Source organism: Lonchura striata, chromosome 25 (genome assembly GCF_046129695.1).
Source record: "Lonchura striata isolate bLonStr1 chromosome 25, bLonStr1.mat, whole genome shotgun sequence".
In the NCBI taxonomy this organism is placed as follows: Eukaryota; Metazoa; Chordata; class Aves; order Passeriformes; family Estrildidae; genus Lonchura; species Lonchura striata.
This window is the reverse complement of record NC_134627.1, coordinates 1,147,154-1,172,994: the sequence shown is the minus strand read 5'-3', so window position 1 is coordinate 1,172,994 and position 25,841 is coordinate 1,147,154. Positions and strand designations below refer to the sequence as shown.

The 25,841-nt window shown below is 43.6% G+C and overlaps 1 protein-coding gene across 8 annotated transcripts in view; it reads left to right on the top strand.

The window, feature by feature from the left end:
• The window catches only part of TLK2 (tousled like kinase 2), a 42,544-nt gene extending 21,265 nt beyond the window's left edge, over positions 1-21,279 (top strand). For all 8 annotated transcript variants that reach the window (XM_021542309.2, XM_021542307.3, XM_021542308.2 and 5 more), the window contains 14 exons: positions 169-261; positions 1,805-1,915; positions 3,047-3,183; positions 4,529-4,681; positions 8,453-8,519; positions 10,329-10,426; positions 10,796-10,877; positions 12,522-12,613; positions 13,659-13,748; positions 14,222-14,391; positions 15,804-15,942; positions 17,025-17,136; positions 18,062-18,169; positions 18,645-21,279. In XM_021542309.2, the coding sequence (XP_021397984.1) occupies positions 169-261; positions 1,805-1,915; positions 3,047-3,183; positions 4,529-4,681; positions 8,453-8,519; positions 10,329-10,426; positions 10,796-10,877; positions 12,522-12,613; positions 13,659-13,748; positions 14,222-14,391; positions 15,804-15,942; positions 17,025-17,136; positions 18,062-18,169; positions 18,645-18,818 (1,626 nt within the window). In that variant the 3' untranslated portion in view covers positions 18,819-21,279. The remainder of the gene's footprint in view (positions 1-168; positions 262-1,804; positions 1,916-3,046; positions 3,184-4,528; positions 4,682-8,452; positions 8,520-10,328; positions 10,427-10,795; positions 10,878-12,521; positions 12,614-13,658; positions 13,749-14,221; positions 14,392-15,803; positions 15,943-17,024; positions 17,137-18,061; positions 18,170-18,644) is intronic.
• Positions 21,280-25,841: the final 4,562 nt, after the last annotated feature.

Genomic DNA, 25,841 nt, shown 5'->3' with positions numbered 1-25,841 from the left:
CAACAAAATAAATAATGGAGAACATTCTTCCCCTGAGTGCCAGGATGCAGGGGATCGGTTCTTCTGAGACCCTGCAGGGGGTTATGCTGGGACTTTAGTCTATTGACTGACTATTCTAAACATTATCCATTTGTCTTAAACATGGCTTATGGTGATTTTTCCCTACAGTCTGACCTCACAATGGAAAAAATATCTGCACTAGAAAACAGTAAGAACTCTGACTTGGAGAAGAAGGAGGGGAGGATAGATGACTTATTAAGAGTAAGTATTTAAAGTGGGACAACTCTTCTAAACGCTGCTATTTAAAGGTACTTAGAATGCTTGTGCCAGCCAGGCTACAGAGTAGGGGTTTGTATAGCAGGTGTAGAACCAACACCTGCAAGGTAAAACAAATCCAATGAACCCTTACCAGCAGGATAATTGTCTGGCCTGTGGACTCTGATTGGGCCTGCTTGAACCTAAGCAGTGTCTGGGGATGTGCAGTGCAGAGTTGTTGTAGCTCAATTGTTTGTGTTCTCAGCAGTGCTGGCCTCCCTTTGATCTGTTGCACACTTGTGTGTTTTTGTTGGTTAACCTAACAGGTTTCTCTGCACAATTCACAGAATCATGGAATCATTAAGGTTGGAAAAGACTTTGAAGATCCAACCATCAGTGTAGCAGCACCGCCATGTTGTCACAAAACCATGTCCTCAAGTGCCACATCCGCATGTTTTTTGAACACTTCCAGGGATGGTGACTCCCTTTTCCTTCCAAACAGTTGCTACCCTCTTCCAAGTCCTTAGGAGCTGACTCTGCCTTCTGTTTGGCAGCATGTTCACTAGTCTCTCAGTAGCCTAGGAAGCTGTGTTCTGAAATGCTCACTCAGGAGAATCAGAGACATGTATAGAGATGAGAATATCCTTTGGCCAAACCAAAAGAATAAAGTTCTTAACCCATTAGTAGTCTTCAGTAAAAGATAAATACCTTCAAATCAAGGATCTTGTATTAATGGAGGTGTTCTGATAGCTTTCATCAGCTGTGAGAGAGAGCTTTTGTAAAGTGTTGAAAAGCATTAGAAAGCACATTAAAGAGAGTAGAGGGAAGGCTTTGTGTGTGTCTGGTCTCAGCACCTGAAAGAACTCAGTCAAGCTCATTAGAGACATGAGGCACATGTATGCTTGTGGGAAACAATCCACAAAGCAGTAAATAGGTTTTTTTTTTTAATTATTATTTTTGCTTTTATCAGACTATTTGTTGGAAGGGAAATGGTTAAGTTTAACTCTGTTAATGAAGGTGGTTGCACATACAGTCCTGATGCATGCTGTGATGGTGTGAATCAGCAGCTTGCCACTGGGTGCAGTCGGGGCTGATGGAAAGTGACTCAAACAAGAATTTACCTGAAAATACAAAGAGTTCCCCCACGCTTTTACTCTGCCAATATTGTGGCTAAAGTGGGGAACACAGTCCAGCAGTTAATAAGCTATTTTGAAACTTTGTTGCTGTGGCAAGGTCTTGAATGCTTAAAAAAAAAAAAAATTAAAATACTTTTGCTTGTCTTCAGTTTCTTTATACCTTAGTTCCTTACATTTAAACCAGGATGTCGGAACTTTCCTGTTGTAGAGGGGTGTTAAGATGTGAGCGAGTTAAAAACTCAATAGTTTGTCTTGGGTGTTTTGCTAAACAAAACCTGTTATTTTATCCTGCTGGTTTTCTGACTTTAGTCTGATCCCCATGGCTTGATGGAGAAACTTCTTCCTAAGTGGTGCTTAGTTTGGCTCTTCTGAGTGGTTTGAAATCACAGGCTTTGTTCTCTGTTCACTTTTAGGCCAACTGTGATTTGAGACGGCAGATAGACGAGCAGCAAAAGATGCTGGAGAAGTACAAGGAGCGGTTGAATCGATGTGTAACGATGAGCAAGAAGCTTCTTATAGAAAAGGTGAGCAGGGGACATCTCTGCAGCCACAGTTCATATCCTTGAAAGCATCTCTGTCTTCTTAGCAGTAAAAATCTGCTCCTATTGCTTCAGTGATAAAAGATAACTGTTCCAGAATTCTGTCTTGAATTACTTCTCTGCAGACAGGACGGTAATCCAAAGACTGAAGTGGTTCACAATGTTAAGATTTGGTCACTTTCCATAGTGGCAGAGTGATCTCTTGCTTAAATGAAAGAGCTCTAAATGCAGCAGGCATTGCTTGATTTGGAAACCCATACACTTGAAAAGCAATACTGTGCAGCTCTGGGAATGCAGGAGCAGTGTCCCATTGTGCAGTGGAATTGCAGATACACTCTGGGACATGGGCAGGTGATTTAGACCTTCTTTCAAATGGCAAAGTTGGAAATTGTTGGTTTGTGTAACACTGAAAACAACACACTGGGGACAGTGCCGGGTTCATCCAGCCTGGTTCATTACGGAAAGATTTCCAGCTTTCTTGGTGGTTAAACAGTGTGGGGGTTTGTTTGCTCTTTCACCTGTTGGCCAGTTATACCTATTGTTTGTGGGTAAAACTACCCAGGTGCTGACTGGGACATGCTGTCTGTTAGAGTTGATTTTGTCACAGAGCTGATTGTTCTTGGCTGAGCAGGGCTCCCTTCTCCAGAATGATGACCTTGCTGAGATTGTGTCACTTCTGGACATGTACGAGAGTAGGACTGAGCTGGCTGATCACTGTATCTTAGTCTTAATAGTGATTCAAGGTATATTTTCTTTCTTCATCTCCTGAAGCAGGGCATGATCAGAGCTGGGCCTGAAGTCTCTCTAAGGTACTGATACAAAGAGATAGTTTTTATCCTACTGTGAGGCTGATCTCAACTGATCGGAGGATGGGTGAGCTGCCCAGGCAGTCATCAGGAGGGAAGAGTGAGGCTGAAATGCCATGATGGAGGTGAACAAATGCCTGCCAGACCAGTGTGAAGCACCAGCAATAATTTGATCAGTGATATTCAGCTGGGTTTCAGATAATCAGAAATAATAGAAAGTGGAAAGAATTGGTGGTGCTTTAAAATGCAGCACAGCCCTTAGCTAGTAATTCATTACTTGTATTTTTACATGGCTTTATTTTGCTTTCAGTCAAAGCAGGAGAAGATGGCATGCCGAGATAAAAGCATGCAGGATCGCTTGAGGCTGGGGCACTTCACCACGGTGCGGCACGGCGCATCCTTCACCGAGCAGTGGACAGATGGTTATGCCTTCCAGAACCTCATCAAGTGAGGACAAACAGGATTGTCTTTAACTTCAGAGGCAGAAATGGGAAAAAACCCTAGCAGTTGTGTGTGATGTCTTGCACATCAGAATGTGAGAATGGTGTGACTGACGCATGGAAGGATCGGATAGGAACTCCTGACAATGGGGAACTCTTTCACACTGAAGTGAGAAATCCATTTCCACTGAAACTTCCAGAGACTTGAACTGGAATGAAATGGTTTCAGTTGACCTCTGGTCCAACTGTTACGACCTGTTGGGAATCCTCAGTGCACCCACCTGGCTGTGTAGTGTTTGGGGTGAAGGGGTGGACCAAAATCTCACATATATTGTGAATTAATTTGATTTGCATATTTGCATATATTAGTCAAAGAAGGCTAATTAGCTTGCCCTTTTTTTTCCCCTTAAGTAGAAAGGATAGAAGCTTGAAAGAAAAAATCCATACTATGTAACTTGTTTTGCCTTCTGGTAACAGTGATCAAAGAGGCTGCAGAAACCTGGAAATAAAGATCAGAGACCCTTTGTGCAGGATGTTAATGGAAAGATCCAGTCAATTCCCACCTGGCCTAGACCTTTAAGTAGGACTTGGCAATTTAGTTGCACTAGGGAGTTATATGTGATCCTTTAAAATCACACCACTTCTCTGTAGTCTGATAGGGAGGTGCAGTGCTTGTTAGGCACAGATTAAGGACTTAATAATTCTTTCTTCATTTATGCTGGAAGTCATGGCAAAAATACTTCTGGAATAGTTACCTGCAGTCTCAGTTCCTTTTTAAAAGGGACATAGGTAAGCAAATGCTTAGGTCACTTAGACTTGAAATTCCAAGAGTGCTTTTATCACTGTAAAATGTTTGAGATAGTCTTTTTATCTTGGAAGAGAGGCAGTTCCTTAGTGAAATCAGGAGTGATGATGGTTATATTCCAGAGAATTTAGGATAAGGATACTTCCTCAGACAGTGCCAGACTTGAGGAATAGTTTTAACAGGAAAATCTGAGATTTCTAACAGAGGCTTTTAGGAAAAAGTGTGTGGAAAGTTAGTGACTTGAAATGGATCCTAGGTTTCTGTGGGGTTGGCAATTCCTTTGGAGGTCCTCTGCATGAATTAAACCTTTCACTTACTGAAAGATTCCTGGGAGCCAGGAAAATAATCATGTTTTATGTAAAAATACCTTTAAAACTCTGACTCATCATGTTTGGCACATCTCCCTTTTCTGTACAAAAATACTTACAAATCTTACAAGTGCAACTGATTCGAAATTCATGGGTCCAATTTGGTAAGAACAGATGCTGAAAACAACCAAGTGCACACCCTTAATTATTTGTTTTCTTTTTTCTCCTCTGCTTTTCAGGCAACAGGAAAGGATAAATTCCCAGCGGGAAGAAATAGAAAGACAACGAAAAATGTTAGCAAAGCGGAAGCCACCCGCAATGGGCCAGACCCCTCCAGCAAGCACAGAGCAGAAACAACGCAAGAACAAGACCAATGGAGCAGAAAATGAAACGTAGGTTCTCTAGCCTTCTTGGTGCATGGCAAAGCCACATGCTTTGATTAGCGTGCAGAATATCTCCTGGGAAATGGAATTTTGCCCTTGCCTCCAGGCTTCACTCGATGCAGAAATGAATATTGTGGAATTAGCCTGGCATTCACCAACATCTTGCTCCAGTTCTAAATAGTTTTCATTGAAGTAAAACAAAGATCATTGCCAAGTTCAGATTATGTATGAGCTTTATTTTTTTATGAGTCCAGTAACTTTTTTCAGTATTCCTGTTGTGGTCAGGTTTGAAAAGTGGGCTCTGACTTTAGTGTTGTAAGTTCAGAATTGGTATCAGTATCAGGGTATACGTGGTGCTTTTTTTAAGGAAAACAAAATTGTACACATTTAGAAGCCTTGATTTCTGTGTATTTACTCTGGAGAATTCTGAGTTAAGAGTTTTGAAACATTTCATTTGGGATGCTGAAGCAATAAGATGCTCTCTATAGAAATAGTGTATTGAGCATTGGCCTGTTCTCCAAAACAGTTCTTCACACATACGTGACTCAGGGAAATGGTGGAAGTGCTACTCTTCTCATGTTTTTGGGGTTTTTTTCTGCCTCTTTTAAAGTTACTGTTGTTCTAAGAGACTTGATATTCTTCTAGAGTAAAGCTGGGGCTTGAAAGAAACTTAGAATATTATTTTTTCAGAATCTTTTGTGAGTTAGAAATACAATGTATTTCCATACAATGCAGAGACTTAGCCCTACCTTCTCCTAGTTCCCTTTATAGACTTCATTTTATTGTGGTAGGCTAATACCATAACCCTTATTGATGCTTTTCGTTTTTCATTATTAAATCTCCTGGGCTTGACTTGACCTCAAAAGTTCCAGAAGCCCTTTGAATTCTTGGTCTTAATCTTTAAAAGGACATGTGAAGCAAAAGGTCCCACTGCCTCTGCAGTCTCAGCAGAGATGGGACAAGGCTGTGTAAATCCTGGTATTCAGGGTGCCCTCAGCTCCAGGGCTGTGTCCTCAGAGTGCGATACAGGTACCTGCAGATCAGGTGGGTTGTGTTGGAGAGCACTATTTGCTTCCTGAAAATAACTAAACTGGTTGGAGACCTTTTACCCACTCATTCTGGCCAAGGGAGCCTGAAAAGAACTAAATAAAACTTCCAAGTCATCCTTTTTATTGCCAGGTTTGAGCTGGGAGAAGCAAATGGAATGTCTGTACATGGATATTTTGAAGCATTGCTATTCACCTTGGCAACTTTCACTTCCAAAGAGCAGGATGAGCTTTCTCCATTTTTGTGGGCTACTTTTTCTCCAGCAGTCTGGTGCAGCTGTAGCATGGCTTATTCTGAAGACATGGCAGCACAGGTCCTAGTGTCCCCTGGCTTGTGCTGTGAGCCTGCCTTGGCATAATCCAGCTTTACCATGCTCTGCTAGGAAGCCTCTTGAGTTCCCAAGACTTTTTCTCTGTTTCTTGCTGGTTTATCATTCTTCACTAATACGTTTTAGGGTGATATTTTCATGGTTTAGAAAAGGCTCCTGTGGTGTACTTTGTAAAAACTGCTTGCCAGGGTAAGGATATGGTTCGTGTGGAGTGTTGTAGCTTATGTGAAAACATAAGATTTTTGCAAGTCAGCTGTAGCAACTGAACTAACTAAGTGATAATCATTAGTTATCCAGTAAGTGCATTTGTTGGACCATTGTGTATCAGGAACAAAATTTTATGACCTCTAGAGAGAGGCTTTTCATTGTGGAACTCTTAGAGAGGGTGATATTTAGGTAATTTAAATAGAAATGTTTCTAAAAGTTGAATGAGAAGCAGACAGTCAAGTTCCTTTTTGATTTTTGGTTCCTCTGTGGTTTATGGTTGCTGCTGTGTCTTAAAAAGGAGAGGAAGGTCCTGTGATGCAAATTTAAACACAAGCTCTCCCAAAATGAGTTTTCTAGTTTGTGAATGAGAAAAGAGTTTTTTTAATTCCACTGGCACTGGTTGAGATTCAGCAGGGCAGCCTTGAGCTGTGCTAGAGGTAGGTAGGGTGTTTCTAGTATGTTTCTGTGAACAGGGTAGTGTTTGTCTCAGAGCCCCCTTGATTTTTGTGATGGTTACTGTGTTAGGCAGCTGTTTTGGGCATTGTTAGCCTGGTGGTGCTTGTTACATCTCTGCCCTAGTGAGTAGACTGATGGGTTTGTTATTTGTGCACAAACATATGTGCAAACCTTGTTGCTGGTTTATTCAGTTTTCTCTTTATTCTTCACATAGCAACAGCAACCAAAGAATCACAGAGTCACAAAGACCTAAACTCTTGGGACGGTCTTTTAGATTATCTGAATCTAATTAAAATTCAGGCTGTGTGTGTGAATTAGAATCATAGAATCACAGAATATCCCGAGTTGGAGGGGACTCCCAAAGATCCTCAAGTCCAGCTCAGGGCCACCAGCAGTTGTGTAAGAAATGAGACAGCATGTGACCATCTTTGGTACTGGCTTTGTTTTTTATGAAGCAGTTCCTTCTGCTCAAGATTCTTTCATAGGGAACTTGACTTATGAGTTTTTCATTAAATTTGTCAGGTAGCTGCTTTAGGCCTTGTTTCTAGTACCTGGACTCTGCATTATCAACAGAGGGAAGTTGGGACATTTCAAGATGAGCACTTGAGGAGCTGAATGCTCTCTCCTCTCAATTTACTGAGCAAGGTCTCCCTGCACAGACACCAGACTCAGTCCCCCTTTTAAAGAAGTTGAGGTGTTGATGCTCTGGAGGCCTTCTTCACCAACTTTGTGTGAAAATACTGTGTAGACCATAATTGCTGTTGCAGAAATCTTCCTGGGATATGCTTTGAACTCAGTTTAGGTTTAAAAGAAGATATTTGTATGCTGTCACATGCAGGTCACGTTTACAGTGTGAACAGATGCCATTGATAAGCGTGTCATAACTTTGTTTTGGCATGTGATGCTTTTACCAAATTCCTTGGTAAAAGCAAGGTAGTAATGAGACAGTTAATATAGCGATTCATTTTCCTAGTCCTAAAGACCTCAGTTTGTCGTTGCATTTCACTAGCAATGGGCTCTGTCACTGGTTTAGTGTAAGGCTGTGCTTTGTCCTACATAGCATGCTTGTATGGAAAAGAGGTCAAAAACATTATGAAACTTCTTTTGACCAACCACCTAGAGCAGAGACTTTGCACATAATTTGCTATAAATAAAGTAGGGATTATTCCCCTCATCCCATTGCTTCTCCTAACTACATGAGGTCAAAAATACGATAACTTTCTGAAGGTTTCCCTAGAAACTACTTGGCAGAACCTGAAACAGGAAAAAGTTCTGAATCCGAGGTCATTGTTCTTTTCACAGTGGCTGTGTGGCCAGGTGTGTTTCTAGTCTCAAAGTGAATATCTGGATTGAATTATGCAGCTTTTATTACAAGGAAAAATTTAAAAATTAGTCAGTAAAGCAAACTTTACATGGAAGATAAGATGTGGAATATTTGGGCTTTGCTTTTCTATATTTAGATTGTGGTTTAGCTGTCTTTGTTAAAAGTCAATCAGTGGCCTATATAGGTGTTATTAGGGACTTGACTTTGAAATTAATGGATATTGTTGAGGTTTAAGGTTTTGTTCTCCTTTAGACTGATTATTAAAAAATATAAGTTACAGTGTTTATCTAAAATTTTTTATGCTGGCTGTTGATCTACTTTGTGGAGTTGTTACTTCCACTGGCAATGTGCATTCTGCTGATTGTTCACTTTATCGTGTTTGGAAACCTAATGTGTTGAGTCTTTCTTTTTCATGCAGGTTAACATTAGCAGAATACCATGAACAGGAGGAAATCTTCAAACTCCGACTAGGTCATCTTAAAAAGGTAAGAACTAGTTGAAGCAAAGGCTTTTTGTGCAGTATTCTGTGAACAAGAGCCTTTCTCTGTAGAGGTCAGTACTCATTTGATAATCAAGAGGGTTTTGCACTTGAAAGGGATAGCCAGAATTTTGTAATGATTTTCTGGGGGCGGTGATACTGACAGAAGATGTTCTTTGCTTCAATAAATAGCTTTCTCTGTCCTTACAGTTAAGATTTCATACAGAAGTTCTAGTTTTTTGATACATCTTCTGTCACTGTGACCTGCCTGGTGGTGGACTCTGAATGTGTGTAACATGAGGGAGCAGTAAGGAATGAACTAAGGGAAGAAAATTATAAAAACACAACCAAAAAATGCAAGTCATTGACTTTTCCAATTCTTTGCAATATTGAGTAACCAACGTTATCATTCCAGTAAAATCTCTTGGGCTGTTGCAAGCCAGTCCTGTTCAGGCAGCAGCAATGCACATTTGTTCTCAAATACCTTGGCCTCAGTAGAAACTGTACCTGCAGGTGAGGTTATATTTAGATAAGCTGTTGGTTACCTTGAAAGTGATTGTAGTGACCTATAAATAAGTTTTCTGGGACACTTCAACAGATTAAATACTGGGAAAAAAAGTAGATGTCTTCTGCCATTTCCTGATTTGCTTAGGCCAAGGAGTTTTCTTTTGGAAATGAACCAAAGAAGAAGTAAATGTCTCGCTGGAGTGCCCTTTCCTTTCTCAGCTGGTGCTTAAGCTCTGTGTTTAGTTTTTTTCCTGTAACCTTGACACATAAGTTGAATGCAAGGCCTCATTAATGTGTCTGTACTCGTTGTTATTTTCTGTGGAAGGGAAAGTTACTGCACACCCAGAATCTGCTGGCAGTCTGCCCATTATGCTTTACTAACCTCTGAACAAAGAGAAGTGACACAGGTGGGAGACTGCTGCAGGCATGCTGGCTCTACAGCTCCCATATTGCTCCAGGGAATTAACTACAGGTCGATCTATCCTGGTATAACAGTGCCACCCTGGAATGGAAATTTGGAAATGGACCTTAATGGAAAATGAAGTCATGTGTTGGGATCGTGGCATTGTCTGAAGCTGTGCTTATCCTTCTCCACTTTTGGAAACTGGCTTATTCTTTGTCTAAAAATAGAACCAGTTGGAAAGGGAAGGAGTGGAATCATAAGACAGATGGGTAACAGTGTCCTCTGAGTCACATACACAAATTGTACTGCTCAGAGAGCATGTTTGAATTGAGGTTTGCAGCCCTGGCCACAGTGATGTGAATTCTCATGTCATTTTTGAGGGCATCAGAACTTCCAGCTAGACAGGCACTATGTCAGAACTTCCACGTGGCATTGAGGAACACTCTTTCCTGTTTGAGCAGTTATCACTAGTAGAATATAAGGTCATTCTCTCACACTTCCCATCCTGTCCAGATGCTGCCCCATCCCATGTGTCATCATGACATCCCTGCTCTTACTGCTGAGGGCTGTCTTCCTTCAAAAACAGCTGCATGACACTTATTCAGGGAAGAAGCAAGACCACAGCAACAAGGCTTCTTAATTACAGAAAATATTATAAACAAGGAGGTGTAAAGATATGTCTCCTCCTGTCTGTGTAGGTGTGAACAGAACTGCCCAGTCAGTTTTCATTCCTGTTGCTTGCCACATGACTGCAAATTGACACTGACCATCTCTCTGATCTCCCAGACAAGTTTTATACCAATAACCTCTTCAGAAGCGGAATTTAATTTGTGTTTCCATAAATCAGGTGGAAACACTACCTGCAGTGCCTTACAGAGTGTTGTGTTTTGGTTTTCCCTTGTGCAGGAAGAAGCTGAGATCCAGGCAGAGCTGGAACGGCTAGAGAGGGTTAGAAATCTGCACATCAGGGAATTGAAAAGGATACACAATGAAGATAATTCACAGTAAGCACATGGGATTCAGGGATAAGAACTTAAGTAGTTTTTTATTTGTTCTCTTCATAATGAGAAACCATCTTTTCATAATCTTTCACTTAACCATTTTTAAATTGATGTTACAACTCAATAGTCACTTGATTGTGGGGTGGTACAGGTATAGCTTGAAGGTTCACGTAAAACAGGCTTCCACGTGCATCAAGGCACCCTTAAAAAGGTGCAGTGTGATCAAATATCATCAAATTTGTCAGTCATTAACACAATTATATTTCTCTGTCTGAAAGTGAAAATTTCATTTCTTAACTGTGCGGTAGCTGTAATTTATTGTGCGGAGGAGATCGTTATTTCTGTTTTCTTAAACTCTGTCTTTCTTACCAGATTTAAAGACCATCCAACGCTAAATGATAGATATTTGTTGCTACATCTCCTGGGTAGAGGTGGCTTCAGTGAAGTATATAAGGTAACTTGGAAGTGGCAATCTGATGTAATCTGGATCTGCAGGAAGCAGAGTTTTTACATTTGTTTTCTCAATGCTGTACATGTTACGGAGGGAAAAAAGGAGTACAAAGCTCATGGTGCATCTGGCTTGTGTTAGACATCAGAGTTGAGATTTTCAGGTGCTGGCCTTGTCCTCAGGGGTCAAATTTCCTTCAAATATGTGTCAAAAAGTGTTGCACCAAGTCTTCAGTTTTTGTTAGGACAGAGGAGCAAACCACTTGTGTCTTCAAATGCCTTGCACAAATACTTGCAGTAGCTAAGCCTTACTGAGATGGTACAGCAAGTCTGAATGTGTCTATAAATAAGTGAAAATAGCTCAATTAATAAGAGCAAAGCCAGTACTTCCTAGGGGTATAAGGCCTCTATTTCTTGTGCCTTCATTTTACCCTCTGAAATAGCAGACTGGGGGCTGTGTGTGTGTAGTTTTGGGAATTCCTTAGAGCTGAGGATTCCTGGTGTCAGCACTCTAACAGCCAAGACATGGGATACTTTGGTTCTTGTTGTTTGACTATTACACTTTGAGCTATTCCAGTTCTCGGTATTCCCCAGTTTTACTCAAAAGTTTGGAATTTATGTTGAATTTGGCTAGAATGGAAATAATTATGCCAGTGCAAATATTGGAAACTTCATGTTGCTTTATTGTTTTGATGCAGCACAACAATAGGAACCTAAACTAAGGGGACTAGACTGCTCAGATGGGGGGGAAAACATGTGAGTGTCTAAGTACTTTGAAGTGCTTTGCTGACTAAGCAGAAAGCTTTGGCTCCACAGATGAAAGCAAGAGGGTATGAATGTTTCCTACCTGCCTGCTCGAGCTGTAACTGTTATTAAAACAAAGAAGTGCTTAGGCCTTCCTCTCCAGGGTCTTGGCCAATCTATTAAGCATTAGGAATTAAGTAGACAACTTTTGAGATGAACACACATTATGCCTGTTTGCTTACCACAGCACCGTGTCCTGTCCTGGAAATCATTATATTATTGTTGCTACTCTCAGGCGAGGTAGAAGATTTCTGCATTGCATCGTGAGTGCATTTTCAGAGGTCCATTCTTTAAGGACTGTTTAAATAATAAAGAAGTGGAGGGAAGGATAAAAGCACAAGATCACACAGCTCTGCTAAATTCTTGAATTCTCCAGCTTTTATATGTGCTGAAACATTATGCTCTAAGCTGGAGACTGAGCTACCAGAGAAACAAAGCATTGAAAAATCTTCTGTATTTTGGTGGTTATTTTTTATTAACCCAAGTGTATAAAATGAATTTTGGACTTGAGAGAATAATAGCAGGGTTTCCCAATATAGAAACTATATTTTGGTAATTTGGTCTTCCTGGTCCCTTTGTAACTCTGGTACTAAAATGACAAAATCAATGCAGTTGAGTTAGATCCTATGGGGAAAGTCAGATCAAAGCACAGAATATTCAGTTGTTTTCAGAGTTGCTTGAATTCATTAGTGCAACTTTTCAAATCAAAATGTGGGTTTGCTTTTCCCTCACTCTGTTTTAATGCTGATTTCTTGGGTGGAGATATTGCTTTGTTAGAGCCTGTCTGCTTTTGCATTATTAACTTGAGCCTGCGATTCCTACTGATTTTCAGCTCTTCTCTCTGCAGGCATTTGATTTAACAGAACAGAGATATGTAGCTGTGAAAATACACCAGTTAAATAAAAACTGGAGGGATGAGAAGAAAGAAAACTATCACAAGTAAGTGAGTTTGTAAAGCTGCCAGCAATGTTTCCCAATTCCTCCTGCATTTGGTTATCCAGTACCCAGTGAGCAGGCTGGCTATTTTTTCCTGTCTTTGCTACTTTACAAAAGCCGCTTTTTGTCTTAGTAACTAATTGAAGAAGTTCTAGTCAGATTAGAAATGTTTTAAATGTGTACATACTCAGAGAAAGTTTTGTATAAGCCCTGTGCCTCTGCATTTTAAAACATCATTGCTCTATGAGGAAAGTGCTGAAGTGGCTTCTCTCTGGAATGTTCAAGCAATTCAATAGGAAATGGTTTTTCCTTCCCATCTTTCAGATACACACCTGCATTGTGCTCTCTGGAAGCTTTCCCCTTCCCTTTGTTTCCTAGAATAAGTGATTGTAATTGTGGCTTTCCACTACCTGAAGGGAGCCTGCAAGAAAGATGAAAAGAGACTTATTTACAAGGGCCTGGAATGATGGGACAAGGGAGGAATGGCTTCAGCCTGACAGAGAGCAGGGTTAAATTAAATATTAGGAAGAAACCCTTTACTGGAAGCCTTTTGCTGTTGGTAGCTCTTGCTTCCTAATGTCATGGGTTAGATAACTGCAGAATGACAACCAAGCCTTCTCCATAGGACTTTCAAGATAAAGCTGTTCTTAATTCCTCAATAAGTTACTGGGAAAAATAAAGCTGAATTCGAAGCCTGGAAATTAGACTGTTAAGCATCATGGAATTCTTCTAGAACTTGTTGGTTTTTGTATTCAGCTCTCTTAGATCTCTTAAGGAATTGTGAGGCTCTTCTATTTTGGCAAGCAGTACCATTAATCAAGATGAGTTATTTTGTAGCATTGCCAGGGTTGGAGCTGCACTGGGGTTTTGTGGTTCTCAAGAGCTGTTCTGTGCAGTCCCTCCTTCACTTGATTTGTCTGAAGCTGTCTGAGGAACGTACATGGGTTTGATTGAAGCTGGATGCTGTGTGGTATGTCTGGATTCACTATCTGGAGAAATTAGAATTAAGTACCTTGTATGACTAATACTCAGACTTTGCTGTTTCCAGACATGCATGTAGAGAGTACAGAATTCACAAAGAACTGGATCACCCTCGAATAGTTAAACTATACGATTACTTCTCACTGGATACTGACTCGTAAGTTGTGTTGCTCTGTCCTTTCCCACGGTTTGACCAATTGACTAAAGGCAAAGTATTTAAAAGTTTCCAGGAAAGTCCAGAAGGTGTCCACACCAATGTTGGACTTTACTGCAGAGATAACCAAGGTGTACTTCCAGCATACACTGGTTTTCTAGAGACTCCAGCTCACAAACCAATGTGGTGTATTCTGTCAGATGTGGTGCTTTACTGGTAAATCTTGCTCTTGGCCCTGGGCAAATGCCACAGCTGATACAGCTTTCAGCCTCTAGGTGTTTAATGGGGGATCTCTGACTTTTGTGCTGTTGAGCCTTGAGGTCTGTGCTCCTGGTAGCTTACTTCTAGAAAGGGATTAATAGGCTGAATGACTCTTAATATATTGGCCAAATGGGTGAGTTAAAGACAAGCAGTAACAAAAATGTTCTGGTTTCTATCAGGTGCCTTAATTGCAACAACTCGTGTTTTTCTTTCAGGTTTTGTACAGTGTTAGAATACTGTGAGGGGAATGATCTGGACTTCTACCTGAAACAGCACAAGCTAATGTCAGAGAAAGAGGCACGATCCATTATCATGCAAATTGTGAATGCTTTAAAATACTTAAATGAAATCAAACCTCCCATCATACACTATGACCTTAAACCAGGTATGCTGTGCTAACATACTTAAGGATGCTCAGGAGATGTAATGGGTTGGAGATAATATGAGGCAGTTTCTTTTGTTCAGACAGCAAAAAGACAGGGCTGTCTGGGACAGCTAACTTGCAACAAGAAAAAAGAACATGAAATTCACAGAACCTTTGGAAAATGTGTAAAGGGTGTTGTCTACCAGAATTGCAACATAGAACAAGGAGGTGTAATATTTTCAAGAATGAGACCTTGAATCACCAAGTGACTGTGTTATTCTTAACGTCCTACTTGTATTCTGCTGTTGAGAGCTTCTGTTACTGCTTCATAAAGGCTCCACAATTACTGGTGTGCTTCATGTTCCCATTCTTCTGACTCTTTCTGTAATCATCTAGCTGAGAATTTGTTGGCAGAAGCTAATTTTGAAATGTTTGTTTTTTCATGTTGCGTGTCAGCTCCTAAAGCTGAGGACGTACAGTCAGACTGTTCAGGTTTGCCTTTGAGTTAATTCACTTGCATCTGCTGTGGAGAAGATCCTCCCCAAATGGTGTTGTATATTTTCCTTCTACCACTGAGGCAGAGCCACAAGGGAGAAAATGGAAATTCTCCGTTTTGGGATGATGCATTTTGGCTACATAGCTTTTTTCCTAGTTCAGTAAATTCATACATCTCTTTGGGCAGTTAACCCCTGGCTTGTCTCCTTGTACTGGTGGCACCTCATCAGCATTGTGTAACTGGTTTGTGATGTGGTTTGTTGCATCAGCATGAGGAATGTGTACGGGAGATGGTGCTGTTGCACTGGTTGTAGTGACCTGGTTTCCTCTCTGGCTGTTCCCAAGTTGTTTGAACTCTGCCTGCAGCTGCCTAGAGCTGTGATTCATCTCCTGCTATCACACACAGTTCTACTACTTTACTGTAGGCTTGAAGAAAAACAGCAATGATCTGACTTCTTGATGGGTTTATGAAAGACTCTTGCCTAAGCAGTGATTGTCCTTTTTGAGCTTAGAAAGTCACTGGGGAACACTGTCAGGAACGAGAGAGTTTCTGGCATGTTGAGAAGACAGGACAAGTCAGAACTTCCGGGCAGAATGAGTCATAACTGTGTATGTGTACTTCTCTCCTTAATCCTCCTTTTTGACCTGCCCTTCCAACAAGACCTTTGGGAAGGGGTCAAAATAGCCTGGGCTTGAAGCTTATTTGGCTAACAGGGCTCAGGATCTGGAGACTCCAAGCAATATGAGGTCATTCAAGATGAGCAGATCAGCTCTAGCACTTGGTAGTCCCCAAGTTGTTTCTGAAGTTCAGGGTTTTGAGAGATAAAACATCTTGTGCAGCTCACTGTAGGTCTCTTGTCCTTGTGCAGTGCAGGGCTCAGTGCAATTTTATTCTTGCAAAATGTGTATGCTAAGGGCTATTTCCTTCCTCTGTCTAGGTAACATTCTTCTAGTCAATGGTACTGCATGTGGAGAGATAAAAATTACAGATTTTGGACTTTCCAAAATTATGGATGATGACAGCTACAACTCAGTTGATGGCATGGAGCTGACATCACAGGGGGCTGGTACTTACTGGTAAGCAATGCCTGGGGAATTTGCAAGTTAAGATCAAGAACAGTTTATAAACAGCTTTGGAAGTGTGTCAGCTCTATGTGTGCTGCCATTAGCTGTGGTAGCTTGACACACTGGAGGTCTGAGGGCCTGCAAACTGCTTTTGTTGTCACACAGCTCCTTTTGAGGCTGGCAGATTTTCGCTGTTTAACAGTTCAGTTTTTGAAAACCAGCTCATATTCAAAAGGTTGGTGAAAAGCTGCATATGCTGCTGAGATAGTGAGCTATGGAGTGGGGCTTGGCTGCTCTTTCACAGTCTAGAGTGGCTCTGTCTTGCATCTTAAGAACAAGGGAAATACTGTACCTATTTGGAAATTCAGGGGCATCAGGGAGATGAAAAGAGTATTCTTCTGAAATTAGGAGGTGAAGATCCATAGTTAGCTCTCAAAAAATATGTAAATCTCACAGTGTTGTCTGTAGCCAGAGCTTCACTTGAATGTCATGTTTTCAGCAATTCTTTATCTTCTGTGCCAAGTGTCACTGTATCACCCTTGACTGAGAGCAGACCCTTGGTGAGTGCCACCAAGTGTCACTCTTAGATGTCATCCAAACTGCAAACTATCACCATGGGCAACAGAAAATTTATTGGGCCATTCTGTGTTGTACAGCTTTGTTTTGTTCCTAAAAATGAAACTAGCTGTACCCTGAGTGAAGCTAAATGTCATTAACTGGGGCATAGCATCTGGAGTTGTATTTCTAAAAATATGTATTTTGGCTGTGTGCTTTTCATTGTGGAATTGTTGGCCAAGCAAATACAAGTTCTGAAGATAAAAGAGAATGGGCTTGTTTTACGTGCTCTGGTGAAAAGAAACTGACTGTGCTGACTAGCTCCGAACACAAGTGTCTGGAGAGTCCTTGGGATCACTGTTCCCAGAAGGAGTAGTAGGCATTAGTGATCTTGTCCCAGAGATGCACAGGAATGTAATGGGACCCTTGAGTCCCATTTTCTATGAGCTATCTGATCATAGAATTTTCTGTTCTAAAGGAAATAATGGACAATACCTGAAGCTGCTGCTCATAACTTCTTAACACTTTCTTCTAATCAGGTATTTGCCACCAGAATGTTTTGTGGTTGGGAAAGAACCTCCAAAGATTTCAAATAAAGTTGATGTCTGGTCAGTGGGAGTCATCTTCTATCAGTGTCTGTATGGCAGAAAGGTAAGAAGGCGTTTAATTTCTTTTAGTGGCATTTCCCAAACCTTTTGGGAGGCAACTCAGGCTTCTGCTTCCTTCTCCATAGATTTAGATTGTGCTCCCTTGTTTCCCTGCCATCAGTTCCAGGGCAGAGTGCCTGCTAATAGAAGTGGGGAGCATAGACTAGGCTGTGTTGTGCTCTACCTTTAGCATTTCCTTCAGAAAAGACATTCTGCAGAACATCTCTTTCCACAGAGCATGTTCCCACTGAGGCTGTTTTGGGCAGGAAAGGTGTGTCATTCGTTGTCTGAGGTTTTTGGTCTGGTCTTGTCTGTGACACTTTCCATGCCCTGAGTCTTTGTTGGTCTTGATGGCTGCAAGTGCTTGGTGGGGGGAAAAAAGTAGGTACAAAGACCCACTTTAGAAGGATGGCTTTTTTGGAAGGGAAAAGTGTGGATCAGGAAAAGGTGATTTGTCAGCTTTATGACAACAGGAAAGATTGGACAGAGAAGGGAAAGGATTCCATGGGCTCTTGTTTTCGGGAGTCCCTAGTAGCTAAGTGTTGTGAAAGCCAGGACTGACAAATATGTGCTGCTCAGTGCTGTCATCAGACACATGGAACCAGCCCAGCAGAGACGAGTGGGTGAATCTCTGCCAGCTCAAATGGATGACAAATGCTGTAACGGAACCACAAGGTCTGGAAACCACAAGGTCTGGAAGCAGGTGAAGATCCCTGCTGGGCAAGCCAGACATGTTCCAGCTTGATCCCTTTTGTTCAGTTGAGCATGGGAGCAATGTGTCCTGGTCCTCTAGTATCCTCAGCACCTTCCTAGCAGTTGTGGGCTGCTTGCCTGGAAAAATGTTGATGTCAGGTGATGATAAACAGTAGAACTATGGGGGTTTTATGCCTGTCACCAACCTTTGACAACTTTTTTCTTTCTTTTGGTAGCCCTTCGGTCACAACCAGTCACAACAGGATATTTTGCAGGAGAACACAATTCTGAAAGCTACTGAGGTTCAGTTCCCTCCAAAGCCAGTAGTCACACCAGAAGCAAAGGTAAATCTTCTTGAGGGTCAGGCAGCACAGGCAGTTCCAGCCTCCTGGTTTTCATAAAACCAGCAGGAGTCTTGTGTTTAATGCTCACCTATTATCACACTGTCATCAGTGGCTTTGCATGTCCCATCCTTGGAGGTGTTCAAGGCCAGACTGGATGGAGCTCTGAGCAGCCTGGTCTACTGAAAGGTGTCCCTGCTCATGGCAGGGAGGTTGGAATGACATGAGCTATAAGGTCCTTCCAGTCCAAATCATTCTGTGATTCCATGATTACTGCAGCTGTCAGGCCGAGCATCGGCTGTCGGCCTCTGCCCATGCTTCTTGTGGTACAAGATGAGATTTAGTGCAAGAGCTGGGCTCTGTCTAGGAAAGGAATTTCTGTGCTGGGGTTGTCACATTGGCCTCACTCCCAAAGAGTCAAAAGCTTTCTCCTTCTGTCATAAAAACTAATTCTTGATTTGGTTTTGGGGTGCTGCAGGCGTTCATCAGGCGGTGTCTGGCCTATCGAAAGGAGGACCGGATAGATGTCCAGCAGCTGGCCTGTGACCCCTACTTGCTGCCTCACATCCGCAAATCTGTATCCACAAGCAGCCCAGCTGGAGCTGCAATTGCATCAACCTCTGGATCATCCAATAACAGCTCTTCAAACTGAGACAGAGTCATAAGCCAAAAACTGCTTGAGAAACCGGCAAAAAGACTTTCAGAAACACCTTTGGAACAGAGGAATCCACAAGGGTCTCAAGAAACCTGTACCAGGTGCTTTTTTTCTCTTGCTTTTTTCCATCCATAGAGCATGACAACATCAACTCTCATCAAGAAAGCCTTCAGCATCTAGGCCAAGCCATGTGGATAGGAGATGGCTTAAGGTTTAGCCAGTCAGTGACCACAAAGGGGTGACTGCTCTGAGCAAGGAGGGGAAATTCAAGAAAAAAATTCAAAAAGAAATGGTTCCATGTACTGTGAACTTCTGAACATGCAGCCTTGGGGAATCCAGGATGCCGTGTGTGCTTCATATGAAGAATGTGGACTTTGGAAAAAAAGACTGGGCTAGTCCAGTGTTGATATTTAAACATTGTTCTTTTTCTTTTAATAAAGTTTAGGTAACATCTCCTTGAAAAGCTCGAAGCACCAAGGTTCAGCTGGGGATGGTATATGACTCTTTGCCCTTTGGAGGGGAAAAAAGTTGATCCTGCCTGTTCATGGCACTAGAGTTAGTGTTTTACCCCTAATTAATTTCTTTTTTTTTTTTTAATAACAGTTTCTTGGAAGAAGACAGTTTTCTGGTCTCAGTGAAACCCGTATTAGCAGGTTTGTGACAGTGTCCATTCTGCAGCTGGTGCAACTTTCTGCTCCTTTGGGATGGCCTCTTAGGAATGATTCACGATCTCAGGAGGGTGGTGAAGCCCTGGGAGAACAGGCCTGTGTCATTCTGTGATTAGAGGAGATCACAGCTCAGGCTGCCACAAGGTCTCAGCTGCTGCTTCATCGCTCTCAAATTGGTTGCACCATTTTAATGTGTTGAAGTGCTGTTTTTGCAGACCCAGTCCATCATGCTCATACTGAGCTCTCCACACTTGTGAGCCTGATCTTGGCTGGCAGGCAGGGATTGAAGTACAGCTCAGGTGTCACAGGTGTGATCTGTGCCCACACAACTCTCTACTGATCTTGTTCATGTTAGAGTGTTCTGAAGCTGAAGCCTTGTCTGCTCCTCTCTGTTGGGTGACTTGGGAGCAAAGCTTCCTCTCTCCCTTAACAATTTTCAAACTTGCTGACTCATGAAACTTGCTGCCATCACTGCATCGGATTTCAGATGGCAGGGAATTAACGTTCTTGAAAGGAGCAAACACCCTAATTATTGTCTCCCTCCTGTAATCTGCATGGAGGGGTCTTGTACCTCCAGCTGGATCTGCCTGCTGTGAAATGAGAGCCTCCCACTCTTTCTTTTCCTTCCCACTTAGAAAGAATACTGAAAATGCAAAAAGCGCAGCAATTGAACATGTGGCAGCCAGGTTGGAGTGCTCCTAACATGTTGCAGGAGTTCTTAGCCGGAAATATTTAAAGATGCAGTGTCAAGGAGCAGGGTTTGTCCCGGGGCGGGGTGGGGGGAGATGAGCCCTGCATGATGGCAATTCAGGATGGTGGTTGAACAAGCCACCCTGTGCACACTTCCCAGCCCAGTCCCTGGACTACTCTGCGCTGGGGGATTTTTTTGTGGGACACCTCCAGGATTGTACCCACAGTTGTGGCAGCCTGTGGGCTGTTTGGGTGGCTCTGTTACCCCACTGGCATCTCCTGGCAAGTGCTGTTCTCCATCATGCACTCAGAACTGCCACTTGTCTGCCTTATTGTAAGCCATCATCTGCAAATACTGTGCTTAAACCTGATCAGGAATCTGTTAACTGAGAAATGGAGCAGTCTGTTGGAATTAAGCAACAGGCCAGGGAACTGGAGAACTCTGCTGCTTTGATTTTTCTTATTATTTTTGTAGTGACTCTTGGGCTTTTAATTGGATTTACTCCCTTGCAGCTGCATTTAGGATGGTGTCTAAACTGCTGTAGTGTTTTATACAAAAAACATAATTACTGCATCTTTAAATCCTCAGCCATCCTCTCTTAGCCCTTTCCATGCCTGCTGCCAGAAGTTAATTGTCCAGCAAGGAGCTTCAACATGTTTATTCAGCCTCTGTCAGGAGAAATCAGGGTTGGTGCTTCATCGCATTTGCCAAAACTGGTGATTTGGTATCTCTCCATATCAGGGAGAATTCTAAAAGGGTTTTTTTCTATCCTGGTCCCCTTGTTTCTTGGCCATCCAGTGTGTGCATCTTTGTGGGTGTGATTTGTGTCAAAAGCATTTATTCCTGCTGTGTGACACCCATTTAGTGCCAGGGGACAGTGATGGCTTTTTGAGGCTGATAGCAGGGAAGAACCCTGGTAGAATTCTGGCTGCAACACTTCCCTTGTTAAGATGGGTTTCACTTCCAGTAACAGACCCTGTCGCCACACTGTTCATTTACTTAAAGTGTATGAAGAATTTGTAACTTAAGCCAGGCCAGACTGTTTTGGCTCTACCCAACAGATGAGATACGGATATTAAAATAAGTTTTAAGAAACTGATTTGCTTGGCTTTTACTATTTTTTTGCTCTTGGCATTGGCATGAGCTCTCTTGCCGTGGCTGCACAGAGATGACACAAGAAGGATGAGGAAGGATGGAGGAAGCATGTATTCCATAGCTCAGAGCAGTGAGATCTCTGCATCAGAGGTGAAATTGCTGAAAATTTGATTAATTTAATTATTGGTGTTGATCTTGTCCTGGAACATAAATTAGAAAGCTGGGGTGGATTTGTCCCTCATTTCCTGTAGAACAGCAGCTGCCCTTTGGAAGCCAGATATGTTGAGGACATAAAAAAAACCCCACCTTCTCTGTTGCTGAAAATGTGTGGGTCACAACCTCCCATCCACTCCCAGCCCATGGGTACCTAAGTCCCCCCGCCCAGTTACCCACAATAACCACCCTGAGCAGTGATGAAGCTCAACTCCTTTAATTTCTTGGGGCTGGGCTTTGTCAACTTTAAAAAAATACGCAACAGAAAATTACAAAGGATGGTGGCAGCTGAAGATGTTGAGTCAGTTGGTATCTGGAGTGAGGAGTGCTAGCATCCTTGGCACATCCAGCTCCTCCACAGGCATGTATTGGCTGTCCCCAGGTAACCCCAGGAGCCAGGGCCTCCACAGCTGCTACCTCAGACGATCAGCTGGGCAGGGGGCTCGACATGGCTCCCTGCTGTTGTAGCTTTTCCAGTAGCCGAAAGGGAAGAAGGTGTGCAGAGTCTGTCCCTGGAGTCTCCGTGGCACAATGGTAGCCAAAGGATGAGGGGATGTGCAGAGCCTGCTGCCAAGATCCAACAGCAGCTATCCCTCTCCTTCCCTCCTGGTAACACCAAGTAGAGCATCTGATTTTCTTGTGCCTGCTTCCCACAGTCCAGTTCAGTCTGGTCCTCTGCAGGTTATGGTGACAGGTCAGACACAGACTAGAGACGTGGTTCCCTTTTCCCCAACCAGTGCACCCATCTAGTCCCCTCCACTGTGCCCCTCTTTTTCATTTTGGGGTGTTTTTCATCCCCAAAACTCCCTCCCATGATTCCACTGGATTATTTTGCATCCCGGTCCTAGTGTGGGTGGGGGTGTAGGTGATTCCCCGGAGCAATTGGCTAATTAACATTTCAATGTCAAGTACTTAGCTCAAGCCAAAGTGTCCCAGCCAGGCTGTTCTGTTCATAACAACCTGACCTTCACTGTGCCTGAAGTCAAACTCAGTGAGTGCAAGTGAAACCCAACACTGAGTTAGCTTGGCTCCCTCCCTGCTGCTGCAATTGATTTCCAGCTCTCTGTTCCAGTTCAGGTGATGTGACACAGATTTGGGACAGGAAAGGCAGCAGTGGTGCTTCAGTAGCATCAGCAACGTCCTGCAGTGGGTAGGCAGGTGCCCACACGTGCAGGGATGTGTGAGAGGGATGCACCTTGACACCTGCAGGATCAAGATTCACCAAGGAGCTGCCTCGCTGGATGCTTCACCTCCTACATTCACAGCTGGGAGTCATGCTATAAATTAGCTTCCCTCTACTAAATGGGCCAGTCCCAGTTTATTTTGTGACTTGGCAAACCTGCAGTGTGAGCTTTGCAACTGCTGCCACTGTCTGCCTGGGGTCTGCTGCTGGAGGATGCTGTTTTATTGGTGCTACACAAGCTTGGCTCAAGCAGCCTTAAACTAAACCTTCCTACTCACAGCTTGGAGGAGAACAGGAGACTGGAGTGTGTGGGAGCATAATTTAGGCACAACCCTGACTCCTACCGAGACTGGACCTAATCTTTGCTACCACGTGCTGGTGCATCTTTGCGGCCAGACACTGATTTTCCACAGCTGCACATGGCTCTCCTGTGGTGTATGCTTCTCCCTGACCCCAGTGCTGCCCTCAGGGGCAGCTGGGTGCCCCCCTGGACATCACCTTGGGTGGGGGCAAAAGGCCAAACAAACGCAGAGCAGCTCGGCCTCCCCTTGCTACATTCACACCCAGGAGAAGGCTCTTGGCCACAAGGACACTATTGTCTCTTCTGGGAGCAGGCCTGAGACACACTCCCATTCCATGCTTTAGCTGCAAGGGGGTGTGAAAGCCAGGATAAGCTGCTGGCATGTGCTGATGGTGGGGAGCTGCATATTACCACCAGCTTGTCCCAGACTGAGAAGCAAGATGCATTCATTTGCCACCTATATAGCCGTTATCTTGTGTTAAGTGGGCAGTTTTTCCTTATCTCTTCCACAATCAATCCTCCCTCCTGGGAGACGTCTGCTGATAATGGGCTATTGAATGTCACTACCTGACTGAAAAGAACTGTAACATCCTATTGTAAGATGCTCCGCCTAGAAGGAGGGGCCAAGCATTCCTACCTGCATCTAGTCTTGAGTTTCTGGGACACCAGGACAGCTTTTTCTGCGCTGGAGTTTCCCAGAGGAACAGCTGCCTCTTCCACTGCCTCTTCAGAGGAAGACTACACGCTTTTTGATAGAATCACTGCTCCAATAAAACCCACCTGACACTCCAGAGACTGCAGCCACAATTCCAATTAGACTGCTACCAACAGAGTGTCAGGTTGTCTTCTGACTCTGTCAGTGTTGTTTTTGTTCACTGCATTGTTTATTTTATACTTTTATTTTCTTCCCTAATAAACAACTGTTATTCCTGCTCCCATATTTTTGCCTGAGAGCCCCCCTTAATTTCAATTTTATAACAATTCGGAGGGAAGGGGTCTACATTTTGCCATTTCAGCGGAGGCTCCTGCCTTTATTAGCAGACACCTGTCTTTCCAAACCAAGACACAGCCCTGTGTGCTCTGCCCTGCTCCTCTGTGCTCCCAGTCTGCATCTCCCCCTGGGATGGGTTACTGTAGTCTTCTCCCTCCACCTTTAGCTGCAGCTTGTGTTTCACTCTCTGTTGCTACTCCTTTCCAAACACATTCAGTGAAGGGGTAGCTGAAGTGTTTTGAGCTGATTCGGAGAAGCCTGAAAATAGAGGTTATCCACCATCTGCCCTGCTAGTGTGGGATTGTTATGAACAAAACAGCCTTGCTGTGACACTTGGGCTTGAGCTAAGTACTGACACTGAAATGTTAATTAGCTAATTGCTCCATTGCTCCTGGGAATCACCTACCTTCCCGCCGCCCCTCCCCTCCCCCATGCTGCCATTCTAGGACTGGGATACAAAAATAGAGGGAACAGTGGAATAATGGGAGGGGTTTGGGGATGAAAACACCCTAACTGGAAGACTGGGCACAGTGGAGGGGGCTGGATGGGTGTGCTGGTTGGGGAAAAGGGAACCCCATCCTTAGTCTCTGTTTGACCTGTCACCCATAACCTGCAGAGGACCAGACTGGACTGGGCTGTGGGAAGCAGGCACAAGAAAAACAGACACTCTTCCTGGTGTTACCAGGAGGGAAGGAGAGGGATAGCTGCTGCTGGATCTTGGCAACAGGCTCTGCACATCCCCTCACCCTTTGGCTACCAGTGTGCCAGGAGGAAAGGAGAGAGGACAGTCTGCTGATTGGGACTTCAGATACAGACTGCACACTTCTTCACCTCCAGCTGCTTCAGATACAGACTGGACACCTCTTCACCTTGGCTACCAGTGTGCCACGGAGACTCCAGGGACAGACTCTGCATGCCTTCTCCCCCATCGGCTACCGGGGAAGCTACAACAGCGAGGGTGAGCTCAGTGTCAAGCCCCCTGCCCAGCTGATCTTTTCAATAAAGAACTGAACATTAATAAAGGCATAAGCCCTGTTCATTTCAGGATGAGCCTCACCAGCTCCCAGGCAGCCCTGGCCAAGAGCTGCTTTTATCATGCTCCCTGCTTGGGCTGTTGGGATGGTGCAGAGCAGTGCCATGGTCCAAATGGTGTTAAAATACATGGATGGAGGTAAAAACACAGGAATTAAGATAAAAATGCAGGGATGCTGTGATCAGAAGCAGGATGAAGACAGGGAGATTCAATCTCATGTTCAGGCCAGATCTCCGATTTCCACCTGGCCTGCCCAGGGAAACACCAGCAGCAAAGTTATACGGTGATTGACTCTGCTTTGCATTCAGGGGAAGAAAAAATCCAGAGCTCTGCTCAGCCCTGTCTTCTCCCAGCTGAAGGCTCTGGCTGCGTAGGAACCACAAGCATGCGCTGCCCTGCTGGCAACTGCCCTGCTCTTGGCTCAACTTCATATCAGGATCAGGACTCCAAACCTGCTTTGTTCAGGATTGGCTCATCCCAGCTCCCACTAATCCTGAAAATCCACACTCACACCCAAACCCAGGAGAATGTCAGGGATTGATGCCAAAACCCCTCCAGGCTAAAAGAACTGGTGAAGGATGGAAGTAGAAGGGAACATGCCCATGGCTATGAGGTATGGCAGTGGCAGAGGTGGATATGAAGCACTTGGAGCCAACTGGACCATGCTGCACTTGCTGGAAAGGGCCAGAGAACAGGGTAAGAGCTATGCTCTGTGGTCCGATACCCACTTCTGGCTGGAGGAAGATGCTGTTTAGGATATGCTGTCCTCCACTACTCTCCAGCTACTTCCCCCCCCCCCCCCCCCCCCCGCCCCTCCCCACTCTGCAGCCCAGTTTTGCCAATTT